A 19,252-nucleotide genomic window follows, 5' to 3' on the forward strand; every position below is an offset into this window, starting at 1 on the left:
GAGACCTGTGTAGTAGAATTCATAATTACTCAATAGACACAGAAACAAGATAAATATCTTTAATAAAACAAAGGAAACAATCCCAGCTTGTCACCAAGTATTCATATTCACAAATAGGAAAATGAAAATGCATTATAAAACACAAACAAGGGAAGTGTATACACGAAGACTTGCATTAATTGATTTCAATGTCAAACTGACTTTCAAAGAATATCAGGGGATATAGAAAAATCATTTTCACCCTACATGTCTCCGTTTCCCTGACGATAACAACAGCTTTGAAAAAAAGATGCACCAATAATCATTTTATAATCGAATCACAGCTCTCTGAATATTAATCGACTTGAACAGTGAGGTGCCTAGAGATTCGCACCCCAACCTCAAGCATGACATGGTGTGTTTGCAATTTTAGATAGTGCTTGTAATACTGTCAAACAGCAAAAACATCAAGTCTTATGTAATACAAGCTTTGTCACATGTGAAAGGAAGGATATCCTATATTTCCTACCATTGATTAGCTTACTTTTCATCAAATTTCCTCATATAATGTTGTTTTCTGTCTGTAATGCTGTATAAAATCAGTACTTTTTTCCTCACATCAGATGTCTGTTACAAAATGAGACACTAAATATTAGTGTTTTGAGGGATTTTGTGCAGATATAAAATCTGCAGGACCATTGGCTAATTTCATCAGATGGACTCTATATACAAACCATTGGTACTTTTCAGCTAAGAAGTGTAGACTGCCTCAAACTCTTTAACAATCTTAGGCAGCTGTATGGCTTACAGAATGTTTTAATTCAAACAATTTGCAACTTCACTTGCTAGAAAAGTACTTAATCACTTTAAACCACTCCTATTCTTCCAAAGCCACGGTTACACTGGGTCTTTGCATTTCGCATCGGTTCACGAAATGGGCGTGGATGGAAATCACCTGTATAAGCGGTCCTCCATTTTGGTTCTGGTGTTTTACAAACCAGTTAACACGCTGTCAACAACTAAAAACCCCATAAGAAAAGATAACCATCTAATCCCACCTCCCGACTGACTGTGTACCATGCTGCCTCTCGCTTGTGTTGTGTTGTGATTGTTTTGAACTTGCAACATTTGGCGCTTCCTCCATGTTGGCTCAAACAGAGCAGAGGCAACTTCCGGCCGATGCCCGATTTGTGCTGGGCATGTGCGCGCAGGTTAACACTAGGGCTGAGTTAGCAAGTTTAGCTAGCCTAGATATGGCAGCAAGTGTGTGACTTTGAGTAGCCAGCCTTGACTGTTTGTTTATCTGCCTTAAAACGAAGGCCAGCGGCATGAACCAGGGTTAAGACATGAGCTTTTTGGGTTAACTTACAACATATGTATAGCTATAGCTAAATATAGTTTTATAGCTTTGACAGTCCCACAACGGCCCATTCAAATGCCTACAAAACTAACGTTGCATCTTGATGTTTTTTTGTGATCATCTGTGGGCAGCACAGATTGCTTCTGGCATCCCAATCCGCATCCCCTGCTCAGTTTGCACAGCATATCTGCGTACATGTTTGGCACAAATCAGACGAGGGATGCAAATCAAGTAATGACAGATACAGTACAACCAAGCCATAAGTCACACAGCCAGAGCTGCAGCGCTAATTGGTCAGGGCCGCATATTCACGTGTCAAAGTTTACCAAACTTGAGCTCTATGCAAAAGTTTTCAGGTAAAAGTTGTGTATGCAAAATCCGTCTGTTGCGGCAAAATGCATGAGATTTCACACGCAAATGTTCACAGACAAAAACCCAGTGTCACCGCGGCTAAAGCAGAGATATTGGGTCTTTCTGTTCCTTTGCCTTATCTGTAATGTTAACATTGCCTTAGTTTTCTTAGTTTACTTCTTTAAAGAATGCACAGCTGTTGATGCTGATGCTAACCTTCCTCTGTTCCATCTCTTCACACTACCCTGCCTGAGTATCTCTCTCACCATAAAATTACAGCAAACCTATGCAGTCAGTAAACTCTGCTGCAAAGAGGAGTTATGAGTATGCCTGTCTTCTTCACTGAGTTTTGAAAATGACATTGTCTGGCCTGCAGAAATAAAATGAGTATTAATGATCGATCATTCTCCTCAGTCCTTTTCTTTGTGCCTCTTACCAGACTTCCGTCTGGATTCTGAACCGTGGCGTGTGGAGAATGACATGCGGCTGCTGTTGCCCTGTTGCACGACAAAGTCATTGGCTGAGCAGAGCATCCCCTGTTCCTCCCTGAGTAGACCGTACACTTCTTGATAGAGGTCATTAAGGCGTTGCTTCATCTCTCGGACTGAGCGCAAGACTTCAGACTTTTCCCTCAGTAGCCTGGCACGGTGGCGTCGCAGGCCATCAACGCTGCGTTCCAGGCCGACCAGGACATCCAGCTTCCTCCGCCGGCAGTTTTGTGCGGCCATCTTGTTTTTGCCTCTACGGCGAATATCTCGGATTAGCGTGAGCTGAGCTTCACTTAGGCGGTGTTTAGCAAGTAGCTCGTTGAACTCCTCCACAGGCAAGTTAATAATACAGTCATTGGAAAATGGAATCTTCATGGCCTGTGCTTGCTTCTCATCTCTGCCGGAAAGCTTGTCCTGGATGTTATCCTCCAGAAGTTCATCAGAGTGCTGTTTGGGGGACTTTCTTTGGATAGTACACTGGGGCTGATTGTAGGTGTGATCATGATCAATCTGCTCAAGCCAGGGTAAATGGTGAAATTGACTGGCCTCCATGTAATTTGCGTGGCACATCTTGTTCTGCTCTGAGCTATAGCCCCCGACAGCCCCATCTTCTTCATCATCTGGTTCCTCTTTGATGTGCATGTATCCTACAGCCCCTTCCTCAGGAGTTGAGTCTGTGGATGACATGGATGATGAAGAACAAGAGGATGATGAAGAGGAACATGAGGATTCAGATCCACTTGGGGAAGCTGGACTTTGGCTGAAGTCCAGGGACAGTCCGGAGTCAGAGTCTGTTTGTTCCTGTTCTTCACTTTGGGAAACCTGTGGCTGATTAAGGCCTTCCTCCAGGGCTAGATCCAGCAGACTGTTCTCTTCAAACATGGCGTCTTCCAGGAGAGGATCAAAAAGGCTTGGCAGGTCTTGTTCCTCCATTGAGGAACTTGGTAAATTGTGATTGTTGTAAACAGAGCTGTCAGGTGGAGGAGAGAGAAGGAAATCTAAGATGTCCGAGTCATTAAAGTGAAAATCTGTGTTGGAGTTTGAAACATTCTGGATCTGGTTGGATTGATAACTGTCTTCTTGGATGTTCCTGCTTGCAGATGAGATCTGGCTGCATCTTTGCGAGTCAGTTTGGTGAAGGCTAGTATCCTGCTGGGTAGGATTTTCCACATGTCCTAATTCTCTTGTTTCCTGAACGTTGACACTGAGGTGAAAATCATCTAGTGAGGCATCAACATCCATATCCTGCAGAAATATGATGTCATATTATGAATAGGGTTTTCAATGACAAGACCAAGAGCTAGAACAAATGTCAAACTTTAGTCCTAGGGATCCACATTTAGGCCCCATCCACATGTATCTGTTTTTTTTGTTTTTGTAACTGAGATTTTCCTTTCCTTCCCATTTCTGGCAATATCTAATTATTTTGTGTAGATGTTGTTGCTTTATGACTGTGTTGGGATGTCTGCATTTTCATAAAGCTCATTTTTCCCCATCCACACAACACTGAAAACGTTTTTCAAAAAGTGAATTTTTTAGTGACCAAAAACTGCATTTTCATGTGCATGGGAGACAAAACAACACAGACAAAAACCTCAATTAGAAAAAATGATTGAATACGTGTGGACAGGTTCTTTGTTACTTCAGCTGTTGTGCACTTGATCAGCTGATGAGTTGAACGAGGCGTGTAGGACAAGGGATTATAAGCTTCTATTCTGTGCAGGGCTGTGACCATCTAGGTCTGAAGTTTGACACTCAACACACAGTTATCCACTACATATGCTGATTCTAAACATTACTTTTTGTTTTTACAATTTAACTGTTTTTAATGCAAGAAGCAAAACTAAACTACTAAAATACATCAGGCAAAAAGACATATCTGGACTTGACAAAGGAGGGATAGGTCTGTATTAACCTGTGGATCCATTATGTCCAGAACATCTTGCCATTGCTGTTCTAGGTCCAGCAGAGGCTCATGTTGAGAAAGTAGTGGGGAGAGAAGAGATCTGTGGTGTTGCAGTGGATCTTCCACCGGTCTTTCCACATTAGCATCTCCCGACTGAGAAAGCACATAGATAAAATCATACATCACATACAAGAACACTCAGAAGCAGAGCCTGTACTTCTAAGAGCACTGTAATGGGAAACTTACATGTTGCTGATTCCCTAGGGACACATTAGCCTCCAGTAGTTGCAGGCACTCCTCAATGGATAATGAATTATCCTCCCTAAAACCTGCAAACTGGCAGTAGAAAGTACAAGAAAAAAAACACTGGTTAAGCCAAGGCCATAGTCACACCCCAGGCTTATGCTTCTTTGGAATGTAGAAAGACAGCATGCAGACAGGTAAACAGCCTTAACGTCAGTGAAATGTTCAGAAAATGTTCAATGACATAGCAAATGCATCAACTACACTACAAAACATTACATGCTAAAGTAGCTATTAAATAAATTGTGGTTTTTACTATTGATATGATTGTCTTGAGGACAAATTGTTCTTTTAATGTGCCAAATTCTGGTCTATGGATCTTAACTATTGTGGAGAGTTCTTTTTTATTGTTCAGGCTCTTTTTTAGATGCTTATGAAGGCCTTCATTGTCTGGATCAGGGGTATTAGATTAGAGTTGGATCTTAACTCTGCAGGGTGGCAGATCATCAGGATTGAGATTGCAATTATGGGTGCTTTTGTAATGTGGAATTAGATGACAATATTCTTTAGAGATTTTGTTTACACTGACATGCCAAAAGCTATGGACAGGAACTAGTATTGTGTAGGACCCCCTCTAGCCCAGCAAAGTGCAGCAACTCAATGTGATATCGATTCCACAAGTGGATTGGGCTAACATTATGCAAACTTGCAGGCCATACCACTGGAGCTCTCCAGAATGCTCCTTGGACCTGGGTCCAAAGGCACAGTGCATAATCTTCCATCATTGTAGGGGTACATGAAGTTCATAAAAGGCTGCAAATGGTCGCCAAGCAGTGAAACGTAGTGGTCACCAGTCAGTGATGTGTTTAGGCAGACCTTTGGACCCACATATCATGAGAATACACCCCACACCAGTATGGAACAATGCCTTGTTGACAGCTGGGGCCCATGGTTTGATGGGGTATGCACCACCCACAAACTCTACCATCAGCCCAAAACAACTGGTCCTCTAGGCTTCAGTTAACAAGCCCATGAGCCCAGGTGAGGCGCTGTGTCTGGTGTCATGGTCTTAAAAGAGGCACTCTGATGGGTCTTCTGCTCCCATATCCAATGGAAGCTAAAGAACGCCGCACTGACCTGTAGGATATGCGTGTGGGGCCTCCTGCACTGACAATTCTAGCCAGATGCCACCAGTCATAATCGTTATGCAACCATGGACGGCCACTGCCCTGTCCACTGTGGGAGGTAAAGCCGTCTATGAAATGTGACAATGTGGTTCAAGGAATGTTAAATCCCTGCATAATTTCAAAAATGGAATGCCCCATCCATCTGGCACCCACCATCATGCCTCACTCATGATAATTCATGAAGATAATTCATATCACCTTGCCCTGAGCACACTGGCCAGTGTTCAACCTCACTCCCAAGATAACACTTCATAACTTATACAGGTGTGGACATTCCCAAGCCGCCTCCCGAGGTAACGGCACGTCTTAATCAATGTACATACTGCCATCACATGACCTTTGGCATATAAGTGTATACAGTTAATGCTTAGTTTAATATCTTGCATGCCTTGCTGTCCTTTTGCTGCTGTGACACTTTGCATTTCCCCACTGTGAGACTATTTAAGGATTGTCTTAACTTATCTTAAATGCAAAGATACTGATTACATCCTGCAATCAAAAGGAAAATAATGATTTTAAGACTCCTGCTACAATAAACTGGAAGCTCTGGAAGGAATGACTAGTAAAAGGGTGCCGCTTCTTACACAGCAAGTGCTTCATTAAACATGCTTGTACTGGAAAATAAGGTGATTCTCGTCATGTGAAACATAACCCAACCATAACTGAAACGTTGGCAGCTGACTGAGGCTGGGAGATTTCCCTGTTGGGCAGGCTCATTTTTCTCTTGAGAGAACCTGTCTACCCAAACTGTACTTTTGCACAAGCACCTTGTGAAGCCGCTGCATGAATATCCTTCAGGGATATCCATTACTGTCTGTCACAGTACAGTAGTGCAAAATATTTTAATACCTGGACATCTTCCCCCAGTATGCTGCCCAGCTGATTATTAAATGGGTTGGCATTCCTCCAGCCATCCATCATGAATTCATCCTCGTCCTCTTCATTAAACAGGCTGTGTTGTTGGTTAGGTTCTTCAGGCAGCTGCTGCTGGTGGATATTCTGGTTGAGTTCCTGTTGCCACAGGGGCAATTCTTCTGCATCCTAGGTGCACAAGATGTATAACCTCATGGTCAAATGTGTCTTACCTTTGTAAAGAAAGCTCATTAACAAGAAAGCATACAATATAGTGTGTGTATAAGTGTCAAATTACTTGTCTAGATACAGTATATGTCCAATTGCTTGTGGACACCCCTTCTAATGAATGCAATCAGCTACTTTAAGTTGCACCTATTGCTGACACAGATGTGCAAGTGTGCACACACAGAGCATGTCTAGTCCCTGTAGAAAAGTACTGCCAATAGAATAGGCCAATCTGGACCAGATATATATGAACCTATTATCATCATGCCTAATGTCAGGCATCGGCTAGAGAGGTATAAAACCCCCAGCAGTGAGCTGTGGAGCAGTGGAACAATGTTTCTTTGGAATGTGACAATTCCAGACAATACTTTTGGGATGTGTTGGGGAGTTGGGGATGAGGTCATGTGGTGATCATCCAACATCCTGACCTCACTAACGCTTTGTCTATGAATGCAATCAAATCCTTACAGCAATGGTCCAAATAATGGGTAGAAAGACAGTAGAGACCTCAACTCCAAAAACAAAGGCACAATAAACAATGAACAAGCAGGTGTCCAAATACTTTTGTCCATATAATGTGCTTGACTTTAAATGTTATTGTAATAAATATTTAGCTAATCAGCTACATAATTTCATTTGCAGTAAATCACAGCTGCTTAAAGTATTATCTAAGTGAGGTGTGCATCATGTGTATGGACAACTTACATGCCCAGGCTTATTTACAGTCAGACAAGCAAATACTAGCAGCTGTTGTAACTATCAGGCCCTGTTTACACCTGGTCACTTCATGTAACTAGTATCTGGATTGTATCCTGATAAGATTTTAGCCACATGTATTTACACTCTTTGTTGTGTGGGACTGAATATGCTGATTCGCTCATTGCACTGCAATTATTACTGGTATTTTGGTTGTACTGAGAGGAGCTTTGTTTGTGAAATGCGTCTTGGAGAGACGGATGTGTTTACACTGCTATAACGTGGCTGAAAAGCGTTATTGAGACCACCTTCTCAAGTGGTTTGCGTGATCAAATTGGTTTTAAAAGTGACTTGGGTGTGTTTACACTTGCATTTTAATGTGGTTTGGATTTATCCAGATCTAATCCCAATACTCAAAACACAAGAAGTGACCAGTTTTGTCCTCAGTTTATTCTGTTTATTTTTCCTACCTCCCCATAATATCACTAACATGCCCAGACTAGCTACTGCCACCTATAAATAAGCTTAACCTTTTTTTTACCCTCGAAAGGACTTAGAGAAAGCAACTGTCTGCCTCCTTCCTCTACTATAATTAGACTCAAAAAGACATTTCCCTCTGTAGTTCAGAACAGGCTACTGAATTGGCAGGTCAGATGTCAACAGCAGTAGGTCAACAGCAGTAGAACAATAGCCACACTACCTTGGTTTGGATTGTAACCTTCAATACAAAAGATATAAAAAAAAAACAAAAAAAAAACGTTCTTTGATAAGCATGTTCTTTACTTGTGCTCTAGGCTCATCTAGCGGTGGACTGGGAAGTTCTAGATTAAATGTTCGTCTCACTTGTGGCATCAGGCTGATACAATGATTAAGAGTGACCAACTGATGGGTCGGTGGGGGTTGTGTGTGCGTGGGCCAGTCACTTGATCAGCAGCTGGTAAACAAGCATTGCGAAAGTAAATGTGCACAAGTTGTCTCCTATGGTGTCTACTCGGGTTGCAAAACAGCACAGGCTAGGGTCATGCAAGCCCTGCTGCAAACAAGGCTCTGACCCTTCTCTGTCCTTACAGGACATGACAAGCATTGGTTGGTAAACACAAGTGCCCTTCAAAGCCTACATCAAGATTGGATGAAGAGTAACGTACGTCTCACATTAGCCTTGTGTCTGTTCTTCTAGTGGGGTCTAACAATTATTGTGATGTGTTTTACAGTACATTGTAACTCAAATACATTATGTCCAAATGTTTGTGGACACCCCTTCTAAAAATTTATTCAGCAAGATTAGGTTGCACCAGTTGCTGACACAGATGTGCATATGCACACACACTACTTGTCTAGTCCCTGTAGTAAAGTACTACTAATAGAATAGGACTCTCTGTAGCAGATAATCATGAACCTATTGGCAACATGCCTAATGCCAGGTGTGCACTAGAGGGGTATAAAGCCCCCCAGCAGTGTGAGCTGTGAGAAGTGTAACTGTGTTCTCTGGAATGATGGTGCTCCATTCAATACTTTTGGGATGAGTTGGGGATTTGGGGATGAGTTGGGGATTTGGGGATGAGGTGGGGTGGGGTGGTGATCATTCAACATCCTGACCTCACTAACAATTTTGTCGCTGAATGCAATTAATTCTTTTTTAATACCCTAAATTGCGAAAGAAAAAAAAAAGAATGAGCAGGTGTCCCAAGACTTCCCAAGACTTGTCTATATAGTATATCTGCAAGATGTTTACTGTTGTTTTGAATATGGCAGGGGAGAAGGGTTACATAACAGGTTGCCACACTGATGTAACACACTATAGTAGTGATAACATACTATAATAATACAAATTTACATAAATACAGTTAGAAATGACTTCCAATTATTGATATGTTGGTTAAAAAACTACAGATAGAAGAACACAAGATTCCTGACTTCCAGTCACTGTATGGATTTGTTTAGTCCGAACAGCAGCTCACCTGATTTATTTTAATGAGGAACTGATAAAATAAACTAGGTACTGGATGGTAACTGCAAATACTGGATATCCTTAATCCCTTAGACCATGTATGCAACCCCGCACCTCAGTTCTTCACACTTATAACTACAGTACTATAAAATTTAACATCAGTTAAATTCCACAAGATATGCTAAAGCAAAAGATCATTTTCAGGCAAGAAATCCTCAATAGTTTCTTCATTAGGATTGATAACCAAATAACAAACCTAGGTTCAATGGGTTTATGAGTGGGTTTAATCCTAAATGTATTACAGAATATAATAATTAAGAATTAATAAATAATTAATCTCTCTCATTTCCTATTTTTCTCTCTTTTCTCTCATTCTTAAACTTATATTTTAGTTTTTCAGATTATTGTAGCACATCTTGTACTATCCAACAAGCAAGGCCTTCAGTCCAGAAATAGGCACAGTAGGTCATGTACAGGCAAGCCTGGAGCCTGACCACTGAGTCTGTGTGGACTTGACAATCATATGACACCTGGGATTTAGAAAGAACGAGAGACCTTGTTCAACTCTGCAAGAGGGGATTTCATAGATAATTAAATGGCTTTCATTTACCTTGAATATGTGAATATGTTTATGCAGACTACGATACTATCATGTATGTGTGTGTGTGTGTGTTTATTTGTGTGTATTTGAGTAACATCCCTGGTAGAGTCTGACTAATATGAACATTGTGAAAATGTTCAACAATGTCTGTGGGAGATTATAACACATTATTACCATGGATACATGATAATAGCTGTATCAGTGTGAAAGGTGTACTATAGCTACTAGGCATATGAGCATGAAACAAATACTACAGAAATGAATGGCTTTCTCATGCCAGAGGTACACTATAAGGACAAATGTATTGGGACACCTGCTCATTCATTGCTTTTTCAATCATGAATATCAAAAAAGAGTCTATATGCTTTTGTTGGAGTAACTGTCTCTACTGTCCAGGCAAGGCTTTCTAATAGATTGTGGATAATTGCTTTGAGGGTTATTCACTGCATTCACTGACAAGAATGCATTCATTAGAAGGGGTGTTCACAAACCACAAACATTTGGACATAGTGTATCTGTTGCTTACAATACAAAACACACCATTAAATATCTGTGCTTTATATGGAGGACTGTCATCAATAATGATAATATCAGCTGATATACTGGTCAACTGATGAAAAAAACAAACAAATCAGGGTTAATTCTTGGCACTGAAAGTGAAAGCTGGTACGTTATGAGGTGAAATTTCCCCAGCTCTCCAAAACCATGCATGGTAAGAAAGAGAGTGGTGAAAGAGAGACACCTAAAATCCCCCCGCAGCCTGACATTTTGGCTTAAAGCCAACTGCATGCTTTAACTCAGACAGTGACTCGAGTCCCCTCAGTCTGGACAGAGAGCTGTTGTCTGTCTTCATGGCACTGTGGTGACATGCCTCCTAAGTCCTAAGAGAAAATAACAACACTAAAAGGTTGCTCTCCTACACTCGTATTAGGCCAAGGCTACATTTATGTCATTTGTGTAAACAACACGCTGTGCGGCCAGAAAAACAATATTTCTGAGTTTTTAAATGAAACTATACTGTAAGAGTGCTGTATGGGCCATTGATACTTATGAAAAGTATATATATATATATATATATATATATATATATATATATATATATAGTGTAAATCTATTAAAAGTGAATCACAACAATATTCTGTGATTCATTTTTATTAATCTGAAGTTAAAATGCCAGCTATTTATATCCATATTTATATCCATATTTCAGCATAAATAAAGTCTACTTAACAGCTTAACTGTAGTGCCACTGTGTTTACATTGCTAAATAAAACCGCTACTGTATCAGTAAGTCCTGTAAAGGGAGTGAGAGTGACGGGAGGAAATTGGGGCCAAACTTGCGTGTGTTGTTTGTGTTTATGTTTGTGTAACACACAGAGCTCAGGAGTACACACATGACCAGAGCAACATTCCTGAAATCATATGTTGGTGCCATTACCCAGAGTCCCCTGGCACCTTCTCACAGCTGGCGGATCATAACACACGAGTCAAGTCTCCGCTGTTGAGTAACAAGGAGAAACTGCCCGAGCCATATCCAGTGCTCATCCATACCAAACACTGTCTACACTGCATACACATATATTTCATTTTTTTCTCCTCTGTTACTATGATAACAAATCAGCAATGACCCACAAGTCAGGTGGGACAAGCGGCGGTACCGGCTGCACTCAGTTCACTCAAGTTTGAATTGTGGTCAATATAGGGAGACTCACATTAGACAACCATGTTCTATAAAAAACCTGCAGAGCAAAGGACATTGATAACCTACTTCCTGGTAATCTAGGAGGCATGAGAAGCATTTAGGGCAAACTATGCTGTGTAACATAGCAGATCACTTTTAGCAGATGTTTTTCTACCATTGTAGAAAACAGTTGCTGGTGAGCTTTTAGAGGTTACAGGCAGAAGCAGATGAGTGGTGGTTTGCTGTTTTGAATCTGAGGGATTCAAACTGAGACATTACATAGTGGTGGGCTGGGTGTGATGAGTGTTTTGGTGCTCCTTACTCTTTAATGTTGTAATGATTTACATCAGCAAGTAAAAAGGGTCAAAATTCCTTTTTCATCTCACATGGAATAACATATATAGGCTAATATATGTCACACCAGTGCTGATGTAGACACTGACACACAAGTGTTCTAGTACAAATTATAAGTATGATAAAAAAAAATCATTCAAAACAAACAAAAAAACATTCATAGTTTATAAATTATAAAAAACAATATAAATGTAATAACTTAATAATTAATAATAATTTAATTTAAATTCATTGTTTATAAATTATAAAAAAAAACATTCATAGTTTATAAATTATAAGGGGAACTAGATACAGACTGTTTATGCATATATTATATATGCATATATATAAATGAAGGTCTTTGCATGTCTCTTATGCTGACACTACTACTACATACACTAGAAGTCTTTGAAAACTTATACTAAAGTCTGACACCCTCTCACATCTAAAGGCAATCTGTCATTAGAGGTTTCATGCTTTTACTTGGATTTTACTGTCACAGTCACGAGTCTGGCGACAGTTGCAGAACGCGCCCATCATTTCGATCGTTCAGTGCAAGGTGGTCAGGATAGCTGTCTTAACTCAAACCCTCCGATCAAATCTAAATGTGACATGGACATAGTGAATAACCAATAGGTGAGCTCCCGCCAGAAACAAACAGGAGGCAGCAAACTGACTACAGGAACATCTCTGGCCACATTGTGCAGCGTCTTTTATATTTTTTTATTAATTTGTTTATTGGACATATTATTCCCGAACACAATACTGCACCTGTGGATAAACGCTGCTTCTGTTTCTAATTGTAATGGGTCAGCAGTTTGTCTTCTTGTAAATGTCCACCAGGAGCATAAAGAGAAATCAGCTCAAAAGGAATCTAGTTGCAGTTTTGCAAAAAGTGACCCTGCGAGATTCTCAGCCTTTGCAAAATCAACTGTGAGTAAAGACAGATGACTGACGATGTGAGAGAGTGTCAGACCTCAGTCTGTCTTTTAGTGTATGGTTAGCATTACTCACAGTTTGTGATTTTGTAAAGACTGAGAATCACTATTTGCAAAACTGCACCTAGATTCCTTTTGAGTTTTTTTTTTTTTCATCATGCTCCTGGTGGAAGCCTGGTGGCTTTTGGCCACCCAAAACAAATGTGGACACAGGCCTGGTAAATTGAACTGCTTCCTTTTTGGTGCTGTAGGGAGCTCAACTATTATTTACAATGTCCATGTCACAATTTGATTCAATACTATACAATTTGATTTGAGTCAATACTAAAAACCTAGTCTTTTTGGTACTGAACACTGATTTTTTTTTGGAATGTCAAGACAAAGAAGAGACAGACTTAACATGGCTATCCTGATCACCCTACACCAAATGTTTGAGATGATGGAAGATGTGAAAATGTGATTTTATTCTGACACTGGAATTTTTTCTGCGACAGTGAAAATGCATAAAAAGTCATAAGGTATAAGGCTGACATAAGTCAGCATTTGCTTTTCTGTCAACACTTTCACTCAAAAACTGTATTGATAACGTCTACAAGTTTCGCTTCTTAAACAAAAATCAGGACGGGACAGTACTGATCTGCCCACTCTTACCAGCAACCTGTATATTTAACCCACAATAAGTTAATCTCACCTCTTTAATATCTTCATTATCCATTTGATTTCTTAAGAGTTGGGACACGTCCTCCAGGTTCTCATCCCCGACTGGTCCATACCCCAAATCTGCCATCACTCCACTTCCCATCCTCATGCTCAAGCCCGGAGAGTCCTCCATGTCCACCAGCCCATCAGCCCCATCCAGGGCTCCAGCCTGAGCCGTTATCGTTGTCACACTGTTGTCGGATTCCCTGTGGACCAGCCAGGTTTCGAGCTGCGCTGCCGGGACCTGCAGGTGGTCCAGAGAGTGCATCCAGCGCAGCAGTCTGCGGGTTGTGAAGAACCCGTCCAGGTCGACGCTCTTTGGGTGGTGGCTGTATCCATCTAGGGAGTTCTGAAGGTTGTGGAAATGGGTCTGGGTCAGAGCTGAGCTTTGGCCTTGAATGATCTCAGCGAGAGGGGGAAGGTAAGGATCCACATCTACTCGTATCCCCGCTAGACTGAGCAGTATGGCCACCTGAATTAGGCCTTCTGTGAAGTACTTCTTCAGGGACTGCATGGCCCTTCCAAAAACTGCTAGTCGGAAGTGATCTTTTAGCAGTGGTTGTTTTTTGTCTGAATAATGTCTTGTTGGGAAGAGTAGACAGATGAAGATGAGGTGTCTCAAAAAGTCCTAAAATAGAGATATCAGTTTCAACAAGTTTCAACTAAACAATGCTGGACATCCAGCATTCAGCCACTGAAGTGTAGGCTGAAGGGTAATCTGCTTGTGAAAGGAGGCAGACAGACCTAAGCCCACATTCAAGAAAAAGTATGGTTACTTCAGTGACGTGACTTAAGTCAAAATAGCTGAGTAGGAGTAAAAAACGTAGCAGGTCTAAATGCAACTGAGTAAAATGTAGATTTCCTTTCTCACAAACATGCATAGAAGTAAGAAAAGATATATATACTCTCAGAAGCACCTGCCCATCAAAAGTTAACCGGAATACATGTAACTGACTAAGTGGGCCTAGTGTCCACCTGGTGGTGTACTGAATTATTTTCAGGCTTCTAGAAAGTGCCAGACTAAACGTCTGTTTACTTTTGGAAACTCGTGTGGGACGATAACAGGCTGGACAACATCGGGTCATGCAAGACAGCGAGCTGTCAATAGCTGTCACGCCCATTAACCTACTTGTTTGTGAACTGTAGCACTGTTTTCAGCCCCACTGCGCAATGATGTAAGAAAGAAACATGGCAGTTTGGGCTTTGGTGTGTCATTCCTGTTACTCACCAGGAACTTTCCCCTCATAACTCACATGTGACCCACAGAGCTGCTGATCTGCGATGACCAAAACAATCACAGCATGTTCCTGCGCTATGGGCTACTGCACTGACATTAACCTCTGGAGGACTAAACGATCTTAACGAATCCGTTTTATCACGTTGTCAGTTTTCCCACAACCATTCTGGTATTCGCTTAAAATTGACATGGGCGACATCGCTCGATTGTACAATATTACAGTGCAGACCAACATACTGAGAAATGCTTAAATGAGCCTGTATGTCTTTTTAACTTTTGCTGCGTAAAACCAGCAAAACCGTTCAGCCTTCAGTTCACCCTGCGCCTAACATGAGCTTCGTTAACGTTATCGGGATCCCAGTCACTGTTATTTTGATCCACTTTCCTCTGGGAATGAGAGAGAAGTCTTCCTTACCGTGTCTCTGGGCGAGTCTCAGCTGAAGTTTATTCCTCTACATGCAGTGAGCGGTCTGATTTGGGTGTTGCGCACAGTAGTGGGTGTGCATTTATGTGTTCAGGCTCTACCCGGCAGTCCTCTTCATCCCCTCCCAACGTGACGCGATGGCAGTTTCGGTTTTCATTCACTCAGACATGTCGCTCTGCTTTCCTCAGCCAAGAGCAAATAGCGTTTAGACTGCCTTGTGGAGCCACGCCTGATTGACAGCCACGTACACCAATAGCAACCTGCGACTGTTTTTAGGAGCGTTTAGGTGGAGCTGCTTCCCAATGCTGGTTTCCCGTCCTGTGTACTCTGGCTGTTTCAGTGGGAGTGGCTCAGCCTAACTGATCCAGCATCAGCAGAGGTGGAGTCCCTGCGAGGCGGGTGCCGGCCGGCTCTGCTGCAGCAGTCGTTGAGTCTGTTGGTTATTTTCAGTTCTGTGTGATATAATTGTATCTGAAGCTGAGGAAAAAAAAAAAGGGGGGGGGGGGAGGCAAGGAGGGGGCGAAGGGAGTTGATCAGAGCCCTGGCCCGGATCATCAGATTATAGGCCCCTAGGCACAAACGTGTAGTGGGCCCCAGTGTGGCTATTTTAGCAGGGTGGGCTACTGTAATATGCACCAGTTATTTAGATAGAACGTGAAACAGATTATCTTTAGACTTATCATATTTTTTCTTTTTAGCAAATTCAGTCATATCATCAACAAAGTCTACGCTTCTGACAAGCTCGATTCAACAGCCACCAGCCACAGTGAGCACGCTTGCAATGGCCCCTCACTCAATAAGATCAGATACAGAAACAAACCATGCGGACTGTGAGCTGCTGGAGATGTTACACTCAGGTTGCAGGCTGCAAGAGCTGCCACTAACTGATGCTAGCTGCCTTGCGTTACATTGTGTGTGGTATCTTCGCTGTGTGAAAAGAAAATTTATTGATAGTGTAGTGTTTAATTATACATCATCTCCTCCTTGTCCTTATTTACTTTTTTTGTTACTGTTCCCACTTATTTTACTCTTTCTTTTAACAAACACCTTCTGTCAACAAGCACCTTTACCCAACGCCTTAATTATCTTAGACCCACTGACCACCCTGTTTTACCAATCATTTTGCTTTATTCACTGTCAAATTAACTTACGTTTGTTTTCCAGTTGATCATGTAACCTAAAAAGGCAAGTTTTCTCATTGTATCAAGTGGCCAGCATGGCTCCCCTAGTGGCCTGGACCCTTGGATATGTGCACATAAAAACCATTGGATAATCCGGGCCTGACAGAGCCAATACAACAATTTGGAATGAAGTAGAAAGAGGCTACTGGTGTACCAACAATCAGACATCGAACAAGTCGGCCAAGGAAAACAGCTGTTGATGATAGGAACGATAAAACAAACCTGAAACACTGTGTGGTGGTCCATTTCAGATGTACCGGTTGGTGTGCCGGCTGCTTTAGAATGTGCTGCTTGGTGGGCTGTATAATGTGACAGATGGGTGCTGTCTGTTTAAGGATGTGTCAGTTGGTGTTCTGGCTGCTGTACAATGTGATGGTTTGGTACCGGCGGCTTTAGGATGTGCTGGTTGGTGTGCCGGCTGCTTTAGGATGTGCTGGTTGGTGTGCCGGCTGCTTTAGGATGTGCCGGTTGGTGTTTGTTTGTAGCGTAAAAGCGCATGAATTGCGTAAAAGCGCACCAGACGCGTAAAAATACACTAAATGCACACTAAAATCAGAAAACTCGACTGTTCAGGGTAAAGTGGAACCCTTTTGGCATACATGAGAACAACCAACACTGCTGTCAGTTTTAACGGATATAAATTTTAAAGTTCACTCATAACGTCGCCTTACATCTGAAAAGAAACACACTCCCACAGGTCACACAGTTACCTACTCTTTACTGTTTATTGACCCTTGAGACAAAGATGCACTAAAAATGGGTGGCTTTTTTATTATTTAGCACGAGGGAGTTGCTAAAAGCTGCATGCTATAGCTGCCTGTGCGGTTTTGTTTGGTTTTTTTACTTTGGTTTATGTGCAAATGAGCTCCGTGCGTAATTTCAGTTTTTTTCACGTTTTGACAAATTTCGTGATGAATGGACCAATATAAATGCTAAAAAATTACTTCTTCAAATCTTTAAACACTAACTTCCATTAAAGGTTAAGATGTTTTTTTTCCTTCTCCTCTTAAGTTGCCATTTTAAAGATAAGAGTTTGTGACAGCAACGTTAATTAACTTTAATATAAATCCTCAGAGCATGATATATCTGGACTGGGTTAAATTTACATCTCATGTTCTGTTCAGTGTGTATAAATATAACAGTTGAGTCAGAGAAAAACATTAATAAATGTATGTGTGGGTGTGTGTGTGTGAAGATCTTCATGCAAAACAACAAACACACACACTCTCGCTGACCCCCAACCCTTTTCAGCAATCCGAACCCAGAATTACTTATTAAGGGATCAAGCGCAGATAATGCTGGAGCTCAATGGTGCAAGTATCTGTCACTGTACTATGTACAGCGAAATGACCCATCTGTGGTAGTGAACACACACACAAGGGCAACAACTCCAGCGCCTGGGAGCAGAGAGGGTGAAGGGCCTTGTTCAAGGGCCCAACAGTGACAGCTTGCCAAGCCCGGGTATCAAACCCACAACCCTGTAATCAATAGCCTGGAGCTCTGCCCCAAGATAGACATAATGTGAAGCTTGCTGTAAGCTGTGTCGGTTGATGTGACAGCTGCTTCTTTAAGGTGTGTTGTTTAGTGTATCAGCTGCTTTAGGATGCTCCAGTTGGTGTGAATGATTTTGTAAGTTGTGCTGGTTGGTGTGTTGGCTGCTTTAGAATTTGTTGGTTAACGTCCCAGCTGCTTTAAGATGTGCCGGTTGGTACAGGCTGCTTAAGGATGTGCCAGAGGGTGTGCCAGCAGCTTTAGGGTGTGTCGGCTGACGTGCCAATTGCTTTCCTTTGTGCTAGATAGTGTACTGGCAGCTTTAGGATGTGCCGGTTGGTGTGGCGACTGCTTTAGGATGTGTTAGTTGGTGTGCCAGTTTGTGTGCCAACTGCTTTAAGATGTGCTAGATGGTGCGCTGGCTGCTTTAGAATGTGCCGGTTGGTGTGCCGGCTGTGTTAGGATGTGCTGGATGGTGTGCCAACTGCTTTAAGATGTGTCAATTGGTGTGTAGGCTGCGTTAGGGCATGCCTGCTGCTAAAGGACGTGCTAAATGGTATACTGGCTGCTTTAAGATGTGCTGGTTAGGGTGCCAGCTGCTGTGAGAAATGTGCCGCTTGCTCTAAGATGTGCCAGATAGTGTGCCAGCTGATTTAAGATGTGTCAGTTGATGTGTCGGCTGCTTTAAGATGTGCTTGCTCTAAGATGTGTCAGTTGGTGTGCCAGCTGCTTTAGGATGTGTCTGTTGGTGTGCTGGCTGCTTTAGGATGTGTCAGTTGCTGTGCCAGCTGCTTTAAGATGTGTCAGTTGATGTGCCAGCTGCTTTAAGATGTGTCAGTTGGTGTGCTGGCTGCTTTAGGATGTGTCAGTTGGTGTGCTGGCTGCTTTAGGATGTGTCAGTTGGTGTGCTGGCTGCTTTAGGATGTGTCAGCTGCTGTGGCAGCTGCTTTAAGATGTGTCAGTTGGTGTGCCAGCTGCTTTAGGATGTGTCAGTTGCTGTGCCAACTGCTTTAGGATGTGTCAGTTGGTGTGCCAGCTGCTTTAAGATGTGTCAGTTGGTGTGCCAGCTGCTTTAAGATGTGTCAGTTGGTGTGCTGGCTGCTTTAGGATGTGTCAGTTGGTGTGCTGGCTGCTTTAGGATGTGTCAGCTGCTGTGGCAGCTGCTTTAAGATGTGTCAGTTGGTGTGCCAGCTGCTTTAGGATGTGTCAGTTGCTGTGCCAACTGCTTTAGGATGTGTCAGTTGGTGTGCCAGCTGCTTTAGGATGTGTCAGTTGCTGTGCCAGCTGCTTTAAGATGTGTCAGTTGGTGTGCTGGCTGCTTTAAGATGTGTCAGTTGCTGTGCCAGCTGCTTTAAGATGTGTCTGTTGGTGTGCCAGCTGCTTTAAGATGTGTCAGTTGGTGTGCTGGCTGCTTTAGGATGTGTCAGTT

General features: G+C 42.1%; 1 protein-coding gene across 1 annotated transcript; it reads right to left on the reverse strand.

Moving 5' to 3' along the window:
* Positions 1 to 43: 43 nt before the first annotated feature.
* On the reverse strand, positions 44 to 15,267 carry nfe2l1a (nfe2 like bZIP transcription factor 1a). The gene is made up of 6 exons (XM_072692826.1): positions 15,143 to 15,267; positions 13,483 to 14,118; positions 6,364 to 6,555; positions 4,331 to 4,420; positions 4,094 to 4,237; positions 44 to 3,423 (listed from the first exon to the last, which is right to left on the reverse strand). The coding sequence occupies exons 2-6, from the start codon at positions 14,002 to 14,004 to the stop codon at positions 2,101 to 2,103; spliced, it is 2,271 nt and encodes a 756-aa protein (XP_072548927.1). The 5' UTR covers positions 14,005 to 14,118; positions 15,143 to 15,267; the 3' UTR covers positions 44 to 2,100.
* Between the last annotated feature and the right edge of the window lie 3,985 nt (positions 15,268 to 19,252).

Source organism: Salminus brasiliensis, chromosome 12, assembly GCF_030463535.1.
Source record: "Salminus brasiliensis chromosome 12, fSalBra1.hap2, whole genome shotgun sequence".
NCBI lineage: Eukaryota > Metazoa > Chordata > Actinopteri > Characiformes > Bryconidae > Salminus > Salminus brasiliensis.